At 37.4% G+C, this 13151-nt stretch overlaps 2 protein-coding genes across 3 annotated transcripts in view; both read left to right on the top strand.

Moving 5' to 3' along the window:
• On the top strand, positions 1-9065 carry clpxb (caseinolytic mitochondrial matrix peptidase chaperone subunit Xb). 2 transcript variants are annotated; one of them, XM_041038030.1, is made up of 15 exons: positions 2-284; positions 811-888; positions 1480-1640; positions 1764-1878; positions 3295-3449; positions 3607-3766; positions 4455-4496; positions 5151-5327; positions 5437-5601; positions 6137-6225; positions 6424-6588; positions 6711-7010; positions 7198-7290; positions 7370-7476; positions 7602-9065. In XM_041038030.1, the coding sequence occupies exons 2-15, from the start codon at positions 834-836 to the stop codon at positions 7690-7692; spliced, it is 1875 nt and encodes a 624-aa protein (XP_040893964.1). In that variant the 5' UTR covers positions 2-284; positions 811-833; the 3' UTR covers positions 7693-9065. The 2 variants fall into 2 exon arrangements, with proteins under 2 accessions (XP_040893965.1, XP_040893964.1); XM_041038031.1 differs by lacking the exon at positions 4455-4496 and having other exon boundaries at positions 1-284.
• Positions 9066-9685: 620 nt separating this feature from the next.
• The window catches only part of LOC121181857 (ubiquitin-associated protein 1-like), a 28365-nt gene continuing 24899 nt past the window's right edge, over positions 9686-13151 (top strand). Inside the window, exons 1-2 of the mRNA XM_041038049.1 lie at positions 9686-9796; positions 9873-10022. Coding sequence (XP_040893983.1) covers positions 9716-9796; positions 9873-10022 — 231 coding nt within the window. The 5' untranslated portion in view covers positions 9686-9715. The remainder of the gene's footprint in view (positions 9797-9872; positions 10023-13151) is intronic.

Raw genomic sequence — 13151 nt, 5'->3', positions numbered from 1 at the left:
CCATTTCTGCTAACTACTGTACTCGGGGTAGAGGCTAGTTGGTTAGCCATCTAACCGACCTAGTTCATAACAGCGATCGTTAGCGTTACATCACTTTGGGTCGTGTCCCACCTGGGAAACAGCGGCCTAAAGAAGCCAGTGCTATTTCATGCTGTAGGTGCTGTGACATTAGTATGACACACTGAACTGTCAAACTAAAACAATAGAGTGAAAGCGGCAGTGACTTAGCAAATTTGTTTTTCCGAGGGGGCTGTGCCAAGACGCGACTGGTTTCATCGTGCCCTGTGAGTAAAACTAGCAAGCTGGTTACATGTTACCTAACTATTTACTGCTGTAATGTTAGCATTAAGCTGTGAACTTGGCCTAGGGTGTAGAGTAAAGCCCACCCAGCTAAACCAGTGTGCGACACTGGCTGTTTGTCATTTGCACTGGCAGAAACGCTAGGTGGCTCCGGCCTGGGCCTAGCTTAAATAGCTAACAGGTACTTATTTATTTAACCCAGCTAGCGTGCTACACTGTTTGTTTTGCCATTGATTACTAGCGATAGAAAGCAGGAAATGCTCATCCATGATTCCCCAATCCATCAGTACATTTAAGGTGGTTTAAACAAGTTTGATTTTTACAGAAATATGCAGCACTGGCGACTATCTTCACCAGTTAATGACCTGCTTTGGTAATGCTAACAGTGACGTAGAAGTTATGAAATGTTCAACGCTAACTGGCCTCTTCTGTTAGCTAATGCTGTGCGTTAGCCGCTAGCCAATTTAGCAACCTCTCCGTGTACCATGTTAACTCTATGTTTATTTTCAGGGTTTTGAGCCAAAAGAAGAGTTATGTCTTGTCCATGCACTTCGGCTGCCAGGTTGTTCCTAAACACGGCCCACAGAGGTAAGAAAGGGAAAGTACACACCCTGCCAGCTGGCTAAAGCTGCATGACATTGTGTTGTTTGTTCCAGCCTGTTAAGTAGGTCTTCAGCTAACCCAGATAACTGCTTGTTGTGACAGTCATGTAACATCAACAGAGGAGGAAAAGTCATTTTTAAGACTTTTGTAGCGACGGCTAAGCTAACGTTGTTACATCATCCAACCTTTTATAAAGTTGTACAGCTTTAAGTTTTTAGATTATTGACACTTGAAGAAAAATACAAAATAGTGTTATATGGCGACAGCTAAGGTAACTTGTCACATCAACCACTCTGTGAAAGCAGAGTAGGGAAAAACAACTTCACCTACTTCCTAGGTACGTGGAGAAGCGAAAAAGTCTAAAGAGGCAAAAACTCCAGCAGCTCTTCTAGTATACAAATCTTAGTTTAATCAACTTTATCAATGCATTTGCGGATTAATGTGATTAACTGAGAAGACGCTGAAGAGAAATAAAAAATGTCAAAGTGGCATTACAGTTATCAATCTTTTGTATTACAATGCTCTTATAAAATACAGTGTTTCTAGGAGTCAAAAGGGATGTTGTTGTTGTTACAGGATTGTCCTGCTCCCGGATTCAGTTCTTCTCTCTGAGTCGTCAGGGGTCTCGGGAAACTCATTTACTGACCCGGGTACGGGTGAGGTCATTTTCGGAGACTGCTGTCTGCTATGCGTCTAAAGATGGGACAACAAAGGACAGTGGAAATGATGGTGGAAAGGTAATCCTCTTGCAGGATAAATTTCATTTATATCCTTCTCCCACACACACCACACCATTTTGTACATGGAAGAGATGGTAATAACATAATTTAATATGTGCTGACGCAGTCGTGTTTACACAGAAAAGCATCAGTGAGGGGAAGAGACTCTCTGGCTCTGGAGGATCAGGCAAAGGGGGAAGTCAGCTCCGCTGCCCTAAGTGTGGAGATCCCTGCACACATGTAGAGACCTTTGTATGTGAGTAAACTTATAAAAATCGGACAACCATTTAACAGACCAGGTGATCTAATATGCATTTTGGGTGAAAATCTTTAAAATCAAGAGGAGTAGATGAATAGAAATGTGACATTTTAGGTTTTTGAGTATTGAGAATGCATCTGTTTTGTTGAATGCTGACACAGGTAGAAGTCCAAAGTATGTGAACTAAGATGGTGGTGGTAACGAATGTTCACAAAACTTAAAAAAAATAAAATAAAATAACATGTTACGAGATTGATTGTGTTCAAAGTATAAAAACATAGTGTCACATGAATACCTGGCATTATCGCTGCGACAAGAAATGTGGTTGACATTGTTGGTGATGTATGCAACATGAATGAGGGGGATTTAAAAAAACAGAAGAGATGGTTTGTGCATTGGCTGAAGAAAAAAAAAAGAGAGGGATAATATAGCACACTGCCCCAGCAGACAATAAAGGGGTACATGTAAACATTGAGATGTTGGTTTCATTGTTGTCCAAAGAGCAGTTTCTGCTTTGTATTTCATCATCAACTGTGTGAGTTTATAAGCAGCTGCTTGCTTCGCATGAGGAAAGGTTGTTTGAATTGTTAGATGGAGTAAGAAACAGTCAAATTAGCTATATCTTCACTGCTTTGTTTTTGTAACTTTCTGAGACCGACACTGGAAAGTTTGTTTCAGTGATTGACCAGGGTTGCATCTGCTGTACATGTTGATTGCCCAAACAGTCACCACAGGTATTCAAGGACATATGTGTCTACTTGTACATTTTTCTTATGTGAATGTGCTGAGAAACTACTAGATCCTACCTCTTACATTTCTTACTACTTAGTGCACGTGTAACTACCAAGGAATACATTTTCCAAGTTAAGAGGGGGTTTGTGGTGTGCCATTCATGTGCTGTTTATAGTCATTTCATTCATGTTGTCTTATAGACCACAGGACAGTTGGAAGTTGGTTTAATACTTTAATGCAAAAAATAAAATTTTACACAAAATCCTGTCAACTAAATATACAAAAGGGCAGTGCTGGACAGCACATATATCAGAATCAGAATCAGAAAAACTTTATTAATCCCCGCAGGGAAATTCTTTTGTTACGTACAAACTCCCAATTGAAAATGAAGAAGAAAATTGCACAGAGAATGTGTACTCCAAGAGAAAAAAATGTTTCTAAAATAAATACGATAAAATGATATATATACGTTCATGACCTCTGTGAAACAGAAACCCACATCAGTGGGTTTTTGGTCAGTTCTCTGTGGTTAATTACACAGATTTACTTTTGCTCTGAGCATTAGTCAGCTTAATCTGCAACCTTGAAAAAATGTAGCTGCAAATGTCTCAGCAGGGTTTCTTTCAACCAGGGTTGTGAAATGTTTCAGCACTGACTGTGTTGTGTGTTACTTTTTTGTAGCATCAACACGATTTGTCAAGTGTGAGAAATGCCATCACTTCTTTGTGGTTCTGTCTGAAACGGACTCTAAGAAGGGGCTGAACAAAGAGCCAGAATCCGCTGCGGAGGCAGTGAAACTTGCATTTGCACAGAAACCTCCCCCTCCCCCCAAGAAGGTGAGAAATTAAAGCAGGAAGTAAAGTTGTCAAGATGTGCTTTTGAAAGACTTTCACTCAAGTGTTATATATTCTGTTGTAATAGTCCTTTTATTGTACTTTCATACTGTTAAAAAGTTTAAACTATGTTTTTTTGTTTGTTTCTTTCTTTCCCCAGATATATGCTTACCTTGACAAGTATGTTGTTGGCCAGTCTTATGCAAAAAAGGTGTTAGCAGTTGCAGTATACAATCATTACAAGCGCATCTACAACAACATCCCTGCAGGGAGTCGACAGCAGGTTGAAGTGGAAAAACAGCCCTCTCTAACACCTCGTGGTCAGTATTACTGTTGTCTGTAGATAGATGTCTATAGATGTAACTCTTCCAGTTTCATTTCTATTGTTTGTGATTTGCTTTGGAGCTATTTTAAACTCTTTGGTTTCCACTGATCACTTTATCATTAGCATTAATCAGTTCACTGTTACTTTTTCACCTGTAAATATCATTGCAGTCTTATGTGGAAAGAAAACAAATAGGAGTTTTGAAAAACTCTTAAAATTAAGACATGTTTTCTGAGCTCAAGGGCTCACAAGATAAGAAAGAGGCTCTTTTTCCAATTTAGTAATTTGAGAAAATGTTAATGTTCAGTATCTCCTGTGCTTTGATGAAATCAGTTTTAGTCCAAAACAGTGCTGAACTTTAGAATAATTTTGGGGGGCATAACAATAATTGACAATAGAGATAAACAAGAAATACAATTTCAGGTTCAGTTTCTTTTATAGTTTACAGATTAAGAGTTTCACCGTATTAAAAGCCACTCTTATAAAATCTACACAAATAACTGGTAAAAAGTTGCAGCTGTGGTTAAAAAAGCATCTTTAATCATAATCTGTATTATTTGGCATTTGTTCAATAATTACTTTACACAATTATGTAAACATATTTGCAGGATTGCATTGATCATGTCATAATGGTAATGATTAATGATAATATTGATTTGAGTACTTTCATCCTCTCCCTTTAGAGCTAGAGATGAGAAGACGAGAGGATGAATACAGATTCACAAGTAAGTGATTGGTCCTCCTTACTGTTGTTGTAAAAAGTCATGACACTGAAACATTTTTATGTTTTTATTTTCATGAGTTGCACAAATGCCAAACTGTACAGACCTCTGTGGCTTTTTAGTTGTTGCTTTGTCTTTTTCAGTGAGATGTTTTGTGTAACGTGTTTATAGTCATGCTCAGCCTGAGGAGGTAATGATAACATGATCATTGGAGGTGACACGGTACATATTATTTCACGAAATACAGCTCCAGTTCTGGAAAGGCGATTGGTTCGTGTGTGTTTGATTTCCCATTTACCGCGTGTACAGGAGCTACTGAAGCAATAAAATGAAAACTGTTGATCTGTGACCTCCCACACAATAAGATAATGTAGCCCAGTGACCTACATTCACATTTGTGTTTTCAGTCTTACTTAGTAACTTCACACTGGCACTGACCAGGGCATGCATATTTTTAGCCTGCACATGGAAACTGTTACTATGCACAGACCGACACATACACCATCAGTGAATGGATTAAATTGAACAGCAGTGTTTCAGAAGGAAAGCATTCATTTGTTTTTTTTTGTTTTTTTTTTGCTGTGGTGCTTTATGTTCCTAGACAGGTTCCTATTTTCAGTCACAAAGCTAACCCTGTGGCTTTGTTTGTTGTTGCAGAGCTGCTGCAGATTGCAGGGATCAGTCCTCATGGAAATGCTCTGGGAGCGTCCATGCAGCAGCAGGCGAGCCAGCAGGCCCCTCAGGAGAAGAGGGGTGGGGAGGTGCTGGACTCCACACACATCGACATTAAACTGGAGAAGAGTAACATCATACTCCTAGGCCCAACTGGCTCGGGTTAGTGTTGTGTCAACATTGTCCCAAATTGAAATATGTGGGTTATTTGTAAATATGGATCTGTCTTGCCAAGAAGAAATTTGATTATGATTCCTCTAATTTTGTACAGGAAAAACCTTGTTGGCGCAGACACTGGCACGCTGTCTGGATGTTCCCTTTGCAATTTGTGATTGCACCACACTAACTCAAGCTGGATATGTGGGAGAAGACATCGAGTCAGTTATTGCCAAACTGCTGCAAGATGCCAACTACTCGGTGGAGAAAGCACAGCAAGGTGAGCAGACAGACTAAATTTAACACCACTGCAGTTTCCCATGTTTAATTTGTACCCTATGTTTTATGCTAGACACACAAACAGCAAAACAAATAACAACAGCATTCAGTCTGTTTTCTCCTTCACTGTGTAAATAAAACCCCGCAGTGAGACTTAACCCTTGTAAAAATATGTTTACTTTCACATCAATTACTGCATTAAACGACTACCGACTATTTTGCACATTTAAATCACATCTCCACTTTCCGTTCTCTACTTGGGTAAGTAATGTCTCTGTCCGGTTGAAGGAAGTTAGCAGGAAGAGTAAAGAAGCAGGAAGAGGTTAAAAAAAACATGAGATCAAATTGTGATCAACAAAAGTAAAGTGCAGATTTTCCAAAGAGACACACTGTAGTGTGTTCTGCAAGTTTTCAACACTGAATCTAAAGTAAACTATTTATGCACACTGGATTTAACAGCGTTAGGGACTGTCTCAGGTAATGGTAATAAGTCAAACTTAAACCACTGTGGCCCCGTCCTTCCATTTCATTTGCAGGTATTGTGTTTCTGGATGAGGTTGATAAGATTGGCAGTGTGCCAGGAATCCATCAGCTGAGAGATGTGGGTGGAGAGGGAGTCCAGCAGGTCAGTATTCAACCAGAGTTGCACTAAATAAAACCTTTATGCAGCAATTTGTTAATATACACCAAACACTCAGTGAACTTTAAACAATAGAATGTATCTTAAAAGGTTTTGTTTTATAAAATTTGACTTTAAACCAGAGCAGCAGAGTTTACTTTAACACTTGTTTACCAAGACTGTTTCCCTCTTCCTCTCGGTCAGGGTTTGCTGAAACTCTTGGAGGGCACAATTGTTAATGTTCCTGAAAAAAACTCCAGGAAACTGAGAGGAGAAACGGTGCAGGTAGACACAACAAACATCCTGTTCGTTGCATCCGGTGCCTTCAATGGACTTGACAGAATCATTAGCAGAAGAAAGAATGAAAAGGTAAATTTAACACATCTCATATCTACTGACTGTCAACAGATATTCAGCCAAGATTCCTGTTTGTCATCATTCCTGCCTTTAACTTGATGTTTATTTTCACCTCATGTTTCATGATTCTTCAGTATTTGGGTTTTGGAACTCCCTCCAACCTGGGGAAAGGGCGCCGTGCGGCAGCTGCGGCGGACTTGGCCAACACAAGTGGTGAGACAGACACGGTGGCAGAGATCGAGGAGAAGGACAGACTGCTGAAGCACGTCGAGGCCAGGGACCTTATTGAGTTTGGAATGATCCCAGAGTTTGTTGGCCGTCTTCCCGTGGTTGTTCCTCTGCACAGCCTGGATGAAGAAATGTTAGTCCAAATCTTGACTGAACCACGCAACGCTGTAGTGCCCCAGTACCAGGCTCTGTTCAGCATGGACAAAGTAAGGGCTCTGAAATAGTGGTACAGTATAAGGCTGTATTATTTTCCTTCTATTAGATAGAAAATGCCAGGAGTTATTCACAGGTGTTTACTTGTGTAGACATGACTGGATTTTTAGAAATTGGATTGAACTGGATTTTTAGATTTTTAGAAATGAAATGAATCTGTAATGTGTTTTGTTTTTTCAGTGTGATCTTAACGTGACTCCGGATGCCTTGAGAGCCATAGCCAGGATGGCTCTGGAGAGAAAAACTGGAGCTCGTGGACTCAGATCCATCATGGTATGTGAATCAGAATCTTTTTTTATTTTTTTTGTAATGTTGATGTAACAATAATTAAACACATTTTCTTTTTCAATAGGAAAAGCTCCTACTCGAGCCCATGTTTGAGGTGCCACACTCTGACATCATGGCGGTTGAGCTGGACAAAGATGTTGTCCAAGGAAAATCCCAACCCAGATATATCAGGTCAGTGTCTCCCTGCTCTCAGAACAGGGCCACATGTTAGAGATCAGTTTCCTGAAACACAGCGTTCTGAGTCTCCATATTTGTGTGCTTTGAAACCTGAACTGGTGTTTCCATTTGTATTTCAGAGCTCCAGCCAAGGACTCAGCAGAAGAGGAGTACGACTCTGGCATTGAGGAAGAGAACTGGCCTCGACAGGCTGACGCTGCTAACAACTGAACCACACATCACTCATTTCAGCTAAAGACAATGCTGTCTGAAATCATTAGATTACTATGAGCCCTTGGATACCAACTCTGGGTTTTATTATAGCCCCTGACAAACAAGCTGTGGACATTGTAGTAGAGGTAATGAAGGCTGCTGGTTCTCAGTGAGGAGTGTTTTTATGATGAACAAGTTAAGAGAGTATAACAACTTTTGGTCACGTGCATCAGATTAATTCTTGAGTGGTGCACTTACATGGTGGAGCTTTATAAAAATATTTCAATCTCTGGGGATTGTGAACATTTTATCTATATAAAGATAATGCAATATTATTCATGAAAGGACGTGTAGCTAGTTATTCGTTTTCTCTTTTTGGCGGTGATGGGCTGTAATGGCAAGGGAAGCAAATGGAAATAATGGGATCATACTGTACACTTGAAAACTGAGAAAGTGTAGATGTGATGTTACCATGTCAAGTAATGCCTTATATCATAAGGGCATAATATTCCACGAGCACATCAATATTTTGATGTTTTCTTCTTTACCACCATTGTAATAATGGTGCTCACAGTAAAATCGGGCTGTAAATGTTGAGCTACACTGCTTAGGTAGCATTTGTAAGCAGTTTGTATGACATGACCTTTAATTAGATATCGTGAAGTGTAATGCACCAGCACACGAAGCACAGCAGGTGAAACATAATGGTGACCTTTTAAAAGAGCCGGAATGGTTATTTTTCAGTGTTTTGATTCCTCTTCTAACTCACTCTTTAGGGAATGTATATGTGTTCATTTACAGACCTCTGTTATCACAGGACTGGATCAGGTGGCTGTTTCACAGGGCAGGATTAGCAGGTTAGCTCAGGAACTTTGAAAGTGTCAGTGAAATATCCTCTCAAGTTTTTGTAGTAGCTGTTCTCCAAATTAATGACTGAAATATCTTCCTAAACCAGATACTCAAACTGTCTTTTTCACAGTTAGCCAGCTTCCACTCTAAACCTGCTTTGTCAAACACCTCTTGGAGCAGCAGGTATTTTTACTTCCTTGCTACGTGCCCCGGCACTGGAAACTCTGAACACCTGTAGTGATGTATTATCCCGTTACTAAATGGTACCTCAGTTCACATGTCTGTAATCAAGTCTACCTTAATTCTATTAGACTGAACCACGCTGCTGTACTCTTTAATACGCTGTTTGTGCTCTGAAATTAGATTAAACTAGATCTGTTATCCTTTTGCTTTAAGTTTCCTTTTCTTTCAGTGTAGTTTCCAAACTGCTTTTCTGTTTTCAGAGGTCTGTTACAGAACCTGTAAACCCACCCCCCCTCAAGTTTGTGAATCTTAAATTTATTGTGATTGTTTAAAATATATAAATAAAATGTATATCTGTACAAAATTTTTAATCGTTCTTTACCTGTAAACTATTCTGCAGACAGTGCACTTAAAATGAATTCAGATTCGTGAATGTTTCACTGCAGAGGAAGATTTTTCAGACATTCACAACACTACACTATCAAGTCACTGAAACGGGAAGTGAATGCAACAGACATCACAATGTTGTACTACACTCTTACGGCTGTCACCTTTATGTAATCAGTTAATCTCTGGAAAGTATCGTGCTGTTCTTGGTTTCCCAATACCTCAGCATTTCCCTAATCCCCCTTCAAGTCCGCATTGAAATGACAAAGTCAAACTGTTTGAAATGTGAATGAGAAAGCTGCAGAACTACAGAAATTCCAAACTATTGAGGGAAAAATGTCAATATGTCTTACACTGTTAATGCACAGGTACTTAATGCAAAACAGGAATTAGAAATATAAAATAAGAATTAGCTAATTTTATATATATATATATATATATATATATATATATATATATATATATATATATATATATATATACATATACATATACATATATTCCATTGTTTATACATTACCTTTGCAGGTAGGAGAACAGCAGGTGTCTGAGGTATTATTGGTAAACAACCCCTGAGATGATGATGTCAGAGGCTTAGTGATGAAGAGGTTTATCACGTACGATGATGTCTGAGTGTCAGTCATTTGCTCCACACACCCGTCAATACTTCAGAGCGCTGTGGACGACACAACGCCTGACAAAGGTAAGACAAATGACAAAAATGCAACAAAGATTTGGCCTTAGCTGTTCATTAACTCATTGTGGTTCCTCTGATGCAGGCAATTTGTTGGTGTGTTTTGGTTACGATGAATTTGCTGGAGGATGTCCCATTTCAGACCTCACTGGGTCCACTGAAGGAGGAAGTACAGATGGCAACGGCTCCAGATATTACCATACCAAACTGCCACCAGATACTGCGAGAAACTGAGGTGAACAGTGGCATATTTTCTGTTTTTAATGTCTTTCTGGGATCTATTCATTAGCAGTGTTCTTTCCCACTCAGTGACTTTTAAATTGTACAAGTTCGTTGCTTTTTCTGTTAAATAAATGAAACTAATAGGTTCTCGTACTGTGCCTAATTTCATTTTAATATATTTTTGATTCTTTTAAGTCTTAAATTATATCAGATTAGCTCAGAAAATGTGAAGTATTCTCCAGAAACAATATGTGTATCAATGTATTTTTAACATTCAATTTGGTTAATTTTGTAATGAGTAATTATAAAGAAACATCATTATGGACATGTTGAATAGTCAAAATACTGTTTTGTGTTCCTATTGGAAAGTTAAAAGGTATTTTGGAGTCATAGTTTTCGTTACTTTTATGATAAAAGCTTGCATTTGATCTAGGGATGCACCGATCCACATTTTTTCACTTCTGATCCGATCCCGATACCTGAATTTGGATATCTGCCGATACAGATGCCATTCCGATACCAGAGCTCTGTTTGCTTTAATCTTATTATTAGGGCCTGAGCACAAAATTCGTGCGAAGCCCTATTGTAACTGAAGGGATTATTATTATTCTCCTCTTTTATTTTTCTTCCGCCGCTTTGTTGGCTAATTTGGCCCCCTGAATGTACTCAAAAAGTCACCAAGTTTTGCCCAAAATGTTCCCCAACAAAAATTCTTGTTTGACACTGTCCATGCGACCGGACTCTGCAACGCCCCCTAGAGTGTGAACTATGACGTTTTTTATGACATTTTCAGGTCAAAAAAAATTTTGACTTTTTTTGGCCGATTCTGACGCCTTAATATACTATGACGTTTTTTATGACATTTTGAGGTCATACAAAAATATGACTTTTTTTGGCCGATATTGACGCCTTACTATACTATGACGTTTTTTATGACATTTTGAGGTCAAAAAATTTTTTGACTTTTTTTGGCCGATTTTGACGCCTTACTATACTATGACGTTTTTTATGACATTTTCAGGTCAAAAAAATTTTTTATTTTTTTTGGCCGATTTTGACGCCTTACTATACTATGACGTTTTTTATGACATTTTGAGGTCAAAAAAAATGTTGACTTTTTTTGCCCGAAAAAAACGCCTTACTATACTATGACGTTTTTTATGACATTTTGAGGTCAAAAATTTTTTTGACTTTTTTTGGTCGAAAAACATGCCATACTATACTATGACGTTTTTTATGACATTTTGAGGTCAAAAAAAATTTTGACTTTTTTTGGCCGATTTTGACGCCTTACTATACTATGACGTTTTTTATGACATTTTGAGGTCAAAAATTTTTTTGACTTTTTTGGCCGAAAAAAACGCCATGCTATACTATGACGTTTTTTATGACATTTTGAGGTCAAAAAAAATGTTGACTTTTTTTGACCGAAAAAAACGCCATGCTATACTATGACGTTTTTTATGACATTTTGAGGTCAAAAAAATTTTTGACTTTTTTTGGTCGAAAAAAACGCCATACTATACTATGACGTTTTTTATGACATTTTGAGGTCAAAAAATTTTTTGACTTTTTTTGGTCGAAAAAAACGCCTTACTATACTATGACGTTTTTTATGACATTTTGAGGTCAAAAAAAATTTTGACTTTTTTTGCCCGAAAAAAACGCCATACTATACTATGACGTTTTTTATGACATTTTGAGGTCATACAAAAATATGACTTTTTTTGCCCGATTTTGACGCCTTACTATACTATGACGTTTTTTATGACATTTTGAGGTCAAAAAATTTTTTGACTTTTTTTGGCCGATTTTGACGCCTTACTATACTATGACGTTTTTTATGACATTTTCAGGTCAAAAAAATTTTTTATTTTTTTTGGCCGATTTTGACGCCTTACTATACTATGAGGTTTTTAATGACATTTTGAGGTCAAAAAAAATTTTGACTTTTTTTGCCCGAAAAAAACGCGTTACTATACTATGACGTTTTTTATGACATTTTGAGGTCAAAAATTTTTTTGACTTTTTTTGGTCGAAAAACACGCCATACTATACTATGACGTTTTTTATGACATTTTGAGGTCAAAAAAAATTTTGACTTTTTTTGGCCGATTTTGACGCCTTACTATACTATGACGTTTTTTATGACATTTTGAGGTCAAAATTTTTTTTGACTTTTTTGGCCGAAAAAAACGCCATGCTATACTATGACGTTTTTTATGACATTTTGAGGTCAAAAAAAATGTTGACTTTTTTTGACCGAAAAAAACGCCATGCTATACTATGACGTTTTTTATGACATTTTGAGGTCAACAAAATTTTTGACTTTTTTTGGTCGAAAAAAACGCCATACTATACTATGACGTTTTTTATGACATTTTGAGGTCAAAAAATTTTTTGACTTTTTTTGGTCGAAAAAAACGCCTTACTATACTATGACGTTTTTTATGACATTTTGAGGTCAAAAAAAATTTTGACTTTTTTTGCCCGAAAAAAACGCCATACTATACTATGACGTTTTTTATGACATTTTGAGGTCAAAAAATTTTTGACTTTTTTTGTCCGATTTTGACGCCTTACTATACTATGACGTTTTTTATGACATTTTGAGGTCAAAAAAAATTTTGACTTTTTTTGCCCGAAAAAAACGTCATACTATACTATGACGTTTTTTATGACATTTTGAGGTCAAAAAAAATTTTGACTTTTTTTGACCGAAAAAAACGCCATGCAATACTATGACGTTTTTTATGACATTTTGAGGTCAAAAAAAATTTTGACTTTTTTTGCCCGAAAAAAACGCCATGCTATACTATGACGTTTTTTTATGACATTTTGAGGTCAAAAACAATTTTGACTTTTTTTGCCCGATTTTGACGCCTTACTATACTATGACGTTTTTTATGACATTTTGAGGTCAAAAAAATTTTTGACTTTTTTTGCCCGAAAAAAACGCCATACTATACTATGACGTTTTTTATGACATTTTGAGGTCAAAAAAAATTTTGACTTTTTTTGCCCGATTTTCACGCCTTACTATACTATGACGTTTTTTATGACATTTTGAGGTCAAAAAAAATTTTGACTTTTTTTGCCCGATTTTCACGCCTTACTATACTATGACGTTTTTTATGACATT

This window comes from Toxotes jaculatrix, chromosome 5, assembly GCF_017976425.1.
Source record: "Toxotes jaculatrix isolate fToxJac2 chromosome 5, fToxJac2.pri, whole genome shotgun sequence".
In the NCBI taxonomy this organism is placed as follows: domain Eukaryota; kingdom Metazoa; phylum Chordata; class Actinopteri; family Toxotidae; genus Toxotes; species Toxotes jaculatrix.
The sequence above is the reverse complement of the archived record's forward strand: the minus strand, read 5'-3'. Positions and strand labels throughout refer to the sequence as shown.